At 39.4% G+C, this 6000-nt stretch overlaps 1 protein-coding gene across 1 annotated transcript; it reads right to left on the bottom strand.

Annotated features, from left to right (window-relative positions):
• Positions 1 to 4534: 4534 nt before the first annotated feature.
• LOC121648892 lies at positions 4535 to 5797 on the bottom strand. The gene is made up of 2 exons (XM_041999348.1): positions 5228 to 5797; positions 4535 to 5095 (listed from the first exon to the last, which is right to left on the bottom strand). The coding sequence occupies exons 1-2, from the start codon at positions 5795 to 5797 to the stop codon at positions 4535 to 4537; spliced, it is 1131 nt and encodes a 376-aa protein (XP_041855282.1).
• Between the last annotated feature and the right edge of the window lie 203 nt (positions 5798 to 6000).

The following is a 6000-nucleotide window of genomic DNA, read 5'->3' as shown; positions in this document are numbered from 1 at the left end:
AGTATTTATTTAAGACTGAAATTAATTGTTTAAGTATTTAATAGCTCAAAACTGGAATTTAAAAGTGCTGAAAGGTTGAAAGGTATTGAAGTGCAAAAACTGCCGCTGTCCATGGTGCTGTCAGGAGGTGTGTGAACGCTCACAAACAGACAAACAGTGCTGCTGTCCATGGTGCTGAAGGAAACAGAACATATTCGGACAGACCGCGTGCTGACATGTGGTTGTTTAAAGATTGTTGGATATATTTCAATGAAGTTATACTTGAACTATATGATTCTCAGGTGTAAGGGTCTGAAGTGGTGAAAAGTGGATAATCATTGTAAAAAGCAAAAGAAAAGCTGACACTGGTGAGAAAATATGATGAACGATGAAAAGTTTTAACTTAAATGTGCTTAATATAGTTGAAGAGGTTTGAGACAGGTGCAATCTGCTAGTTGACAAAGTATTTATGCAGCTGAAGGTTAACACTATTAGTCTTTAAAGCTCAAAACTGAAACCTTCTGCTGAAGTCTTAGCACAAGTAGTAATTAAGTTTAATTCAATAGGAGAATAATCTCAAACTCAGTCTGACAATATTCAAAATGTGCATTTTTATTATTCTTTCTACAAAGCAGATCAGTGGAGTTTTTATAAGTAGAAGTTAGACACTTTTAATCAAGGAAGCCATAGATTACATTGAAACTCAATAACATGTAAATGTAGTAACATGAATGACAATTTGAAAAAATAAATGTGGCAGAAATTAATTTTATAAGCAATGGAACAAATTAGACTTGTTAGATTAACCAGAGTTTGATAACATTTCAGATTGAATAAATATAACAAATCAAAGTAATATCACTATTAGAAAAAAAATAGCCATTTTAACAAAGAAAGCAGAACATCTGCAATTACAGCACAGATTTAAAACATTTTCTTCCAAGAAAATGTGGCAATATCAAAGCAAATATAATTTATATTAACATTATGACTGAAACATTCACAAGTACAATACAGTTTAACAGATATATTAAAAAATGTAAATAAAATAGTAGGAGAATCTAACTAAACAAAACAAAAACAAAAAAAAAAGGAGAATTCTCCACCCTAAAGAAAGCACTGGCTTTGTTTGATAAACGTAATCATATTAAATGCCAGCAATTATATGGAATAAAACATTGGAAAATCAAAAAGCTATTAATAGCACAACTCAAACAAACATCACCCTTTGTCGGGCATTAATAGTAATAAAAAAAATACATATCACAGTTTAAATGGATATGTGGAGCCCATCAGACTTTTCTTTTGTGCTTCGATGTGGGTACACACAGTGTCTTTCATAGACCCGAGCCCCACTGCCAGATAATGATATTATTAGTGAAAATCTATGAACACATAACCTGAGTTACCCCAGGTTGAACGTAAAACTACAGAGACGACTCACAGTCTCTGGATGTGGCCTGTGTGACCTCCTCAGTAGTTGTGGGCATTTCAGAACTACTTTGAACACCCTGAGGATCATTGTCAATATATTGGTCACATTATATTCTTTAGTATGATGTTTGTCTCTAACTGGGGTCTATATTAGTCCAGGTTAAGTGTATATATGTGTTTTCTACCTACATACCAGCCGATACCACACACTTGAGCAGGACTCACACAAACATGTTTACAGGCTTTGCTAGCTTGGCCGTCTCTTCAGCTTCAACCACTGTGATGCTGTGGTGGTTAACTGAATTGTGGACTGCTGTTAGCTGCATTTGCAGTCTTTATGGTGGAAAATGCCAAGTTTTGAAATGGCATTGCAATGTCCTATTTCATTTAGGGCAATTTCATTATTGTTAAGGCCTAAATATTAGGCACAGACAGCATCCAAAGTTAACATATGTATGTGTGAGTCCCGCTGGATGCTTTCTACAAATAATCAGTATAATTACTGTACTGTAATAACATTTGTAATGATAATTATAAACATATCTATTATTCTTATAATATACAATAATAGCAAACTGACACAAAATACTGTAAAATATGTATATACACATACACATACAGACACATATATATGTAAATATATACATCTTATATATTCCATATGAATTATACGGAATATGGACAATTGTTCACACCCCAACACACTCTGAAGATAAACAGAGTGTCTTCGGGTGGGTGGCAAGTCAAAGGAACCAAAGAGAAGGCTAACAGAACAAAGAAAACTAAAACCTTTACAACATTATAATTTATTATCAGGGGAATAATCTGTTTTAATTAATAGAATTCACTTGGCAAATATTAACTTTTAATTTTATGGTTATAAATATGCTTTATTAAATAATTATTTGATTATAATTGGCAGTTATTGTGATTCTTTCATTACTATTATTACTACTATAAATAATATGAAACTATACTATAACATGTGTCTTTACAAAGACTGGTGGTGTAAGCTGAGTTCAGTTCTGTTTTTACATTGGTGGTTGTCCAAGTGTGTTGGTGCAGACTAGACAGTCTGAGAACATGTTGTCACAGTGGAGATGTACGGTGTGATCACCATGTTATAAATATTGCTTTATTTAATAATTATTTTATTATAATTGGCAGTTATTGTGATTCTTTCATTACTATTATTACTGCAAAACTAATTCTTTAACTATAAATAATATGGAACTATACTATAAAATATAATCTTTACAAAGATGATTGGTGTGAGCTGAGTTCAGTTTTGTTTTGGTGGGGTCCAGTGTGGTGGTGCAGACCTAGACAGTCTGAGAACATGTTGTCACAGTTGAGATGTACGGTGTGATCACCATGTGATGGTTTCCTTTTCCAGAGGCTGATCATCTGTCTGCCTCCATGGACCAGTTCAGATCTCTGCTGCCACACAGGAAGTTGAGTCTTACTGAGAAGGCCTTTTGCTACACAGATGAGAGGAAGTAGTTAGTCCAGAAACGTTGACTGTCCTCAGCAACGTTTCCCTGCAGCAACATGGCCTGGTCTCTGACTCAAGAGTCAGCCACAGGTTACTCTTTTTAAGAGCTGGTGTCATGCAGGCATGAACATGGAACTGGTCCTGAGGAAAAGAAATGGATAAACACATTTTGGTATTAACTCAATTCATCTAAGACCACCAGCTGAAAGCCTGCCATAGCACATGATAAGTATATACCTTAAATGTGCTGCAGGTCCAGTCTTCTCCTGGCCAGTGCAGTTTCACACCCAGATGCTTGGGAGTTTTGATGACAGTATTGATGATCAGGATCGATGGTGGACTCACAGCAGAGGACGAGCTGATAAACACAAAGCAAATGGTCTTAGACGCTGTAATCAGCAACATGGATGAATATATATTAATTACAATAATAATGAATAATTTCATTACCTTTTCTTCTACTGTGAGGAACCCAGGTCACTGGCAGGAGGAGGAGGAGTCTCTTAGTTCCGTAAAGTCTTGCTTCCTCTGTTGTTGGTGTGCAGCATGGCAGCATGATGTCAATGATCTTTCTCAGGCCCAGTCAGGTGGTCAGGTGAAGCTTCACAGGTGACATTTCATCACCTACTTGAAGAAAGACTGGGATGGCAGCATGTAGAAGACTTCTCTGTGTGGTCCAGCAGTGGTGTCTCTTGTTTGCACCAATAGTTCATGAAGATGATGTAGAAGTGTGATGGTGTAGATCTTCTGCAGATGGTTGTGCTGGATGAAGTTGTCACAGAGGACACAGGAGACATGTTCTCCTGTGTGGAGTACACACGTCTAAAAAAGAAACTTCTAAACAAAAACATCTTTTCTGCCGGTAAGAACATCCTCGTGTCAAAGATTTGGCCATTCAGCTCTAAGTACACACAGATAGTGCAATGAAACTGTGAATAGCTGAATAAATCAGTGATGGTTCCTTTGACTGCCACCCCACCCCCAACCCACCATGCCCTGCACCCTGTTGGTATCAGCTGGTATATCAATACACCAGGAAAGCTCATGCTTTCTGGTGTATTGATGTAGTTATTTTGAACAGCTTTAGTACAGCTGCTGGATGTATACAAACCAGCAGCTGTACTGCATGGTAAGCCTTCTGGATGCTGCAAACAGTTGCTGGTATATGCAAAACCAGCAACTGTGCTGCAGTTGCTGCAGTACAGCTGCTTACCATGAGGTGCAGCGGCTGGTTTGTACCAAATCAGCCGCTGCACTGCATGGGAATTCTTCTGCATCCAGAAGGCTTACCATGTTTGGCCTGTGCATTTACCAACCCAAACCCAACCCCCCCCAGGTAAATGCACAGGCCAAAAAATCTATTTCCATAATTATTTTCTACCATTAATTCTCTATCCATAAAAGTTCTGTACCATTAATTCTCTATCCATCAAAATTCTGTACCATTATTTCTGTTTCCATAAATATTCTGTACTATTATTTCTGTTCCATAATTTCTCTGTACCATGATTTCTCTGTATTCATGATTTATTAAATTTTTGCACACTTTTCACTGATCTGTACACCAAAATACAAAGTAAAGTGTTTTTCAAATGAACGTCCGTCTTTAAAACTCACCAGACATGTTCATGGTTCACTGGTGGAAACGATACAGAACACCGGGTTATGGTAGCTCCAGTACGTCCTCATGACACCAGAATGGAGACATCTGCTGTGCTGGGAATGAAATACAAGATCTAGGAGTGTGTTCTTGTCTGTGGTGGCAGATGTGATCAGCTGTGTATAACCTTTAGACTGGAACAGCTCCAAAATGGGCTTGGGAGAAGTGGGTACCTGATTCTCATTGAAGTCGCCGCAAACAATTACAGGGTGACAGTCCATCGTCTCCAGTGCATCCAGAAGGCTTACCATGTTTTCCAGGAAGCGCCTCAAACTGTAGCTGGGGGGTCTGTACACCGCTGCGATCAGTGCCTGGACTGGAGCCTCAACCTTCAGAACTACAAACTCAAGATCAGTCACATTATGCAAATACTGTTTCTCATGCACCTGAATGTGTTTCGCACATAAACAGCAAACTCCACCGCCACATCTGCTGGCCATCTGAGGAACATTTGTGTACGACACGTGTCTGTTACGCTTGTACAAGGTGAATCCATCCAGCTGAAGACTGTCTGCAACAAAGGAGCCCTGCAGGTGAGATTCGGTTAGACACAGTACATCGGCCAGACACAGTTCATGATGTCTCTTGATGTCATCGATGTGAGATGGCAGTCCCTCTGTGTTGTGATGGACGACGGTCAGAGTGTCAGGCCTGCTTACGGTTTCTCTCAGAGGAAGAAGAGGCATCATGTCATCCACACTGGCTTGTCTCATGGTCTGGATGGCTGTAGTAACTTCAGGGTTGGCGTAGATTTTCTTCTCATCCAAGTCCAACAGATACAGTCCGCTGAGAGAAGTCACCCTGCTTAGAGCCACATAAGCCATGCCTGCTTCAAAGATCTTCTTCAAGGAAACTACAGCTGCATGTGTTGTTAAGCCTTGAGTTTTATGCACGGTACAAGAAAAGGCCAGCTTTACAGGGAACTGTCTACGTACCACTCCTTTCTGTTTCACAGTATCCTCTGCTCTCTCCACGTAAACCAGATCGTCAGATCCTGCAGGTCCACTACGTCTTCCAGCTGTTTGACTGTCCATTCTCAGCCCAAGCTTTGTGATGCGTTGATCCGTCTCAGAAGTAATCACCTTCATCAGAGTACCAAAGGCACCATTCACCAATCCTTTCTGTATGTCAATGTTTCTGGTGAGCATGACACGAGCTCCTTCCGCAAGTTTCAAGGTGTCAGGTAAATCATTGCGTCCTCCTTTGCTGGGTTTGTCTTGCCGTGTCATTCTTTGTGATCGAGAATCTTTCTGGAAGTCGTCTGCATCAATAGTGATGATGTCAGAAAATAACCGAGACAGCGTTGCTGAGTTGTGATCTTCAACCAACTTATTTGTGGGGAAATGTGCAGAACATCGGTGGAACAAAGTTCTGGTTGAGTGATGGCTTGTGTCAGCAATTCTCTGTCAGACTCAGACAGTTCCTCATCTTT

Source organism: Melanotaenia boesemani, chromosome 2, assembly GCF_017639745.1.
Source record: "Melanotaenia boesemani isolate fMelBoe1 chromosome 2, fMelBoe1.pri, whole genome shotgun sequence".
Classification (NCBI taxonomy): domain Eukaryota; kingdom Metazoa; phylum Chordata; class Actinopteri; order Atheriniformes; family Melanotaeniidae; genus Melanotaenia; species Melanotaenia boesemani.
The sequence above is the reverse complement of the archived record's forward strand: the minus strand, read 5'-3'. Positions and strand labels throughout refer to the sequence as shown.

Bases quoted from the DNA above. Each gene is read 5' to 3' on its own strand.
- LOC121648892 (XM_041999348.1), bottom strand. From the start codon at position 5,797: ATGACACGGCAAGACAAACCCAGCAAAGGAGGACGCAATGATTTACCT. The intron at 5,096-5,227 runs GTAAGCAGGCCT...TCTCACCTGCAG, and splicing joins TTCTTCCTCTGAGAGAAACC to GGCTCCTTTGTTGCAGACAG.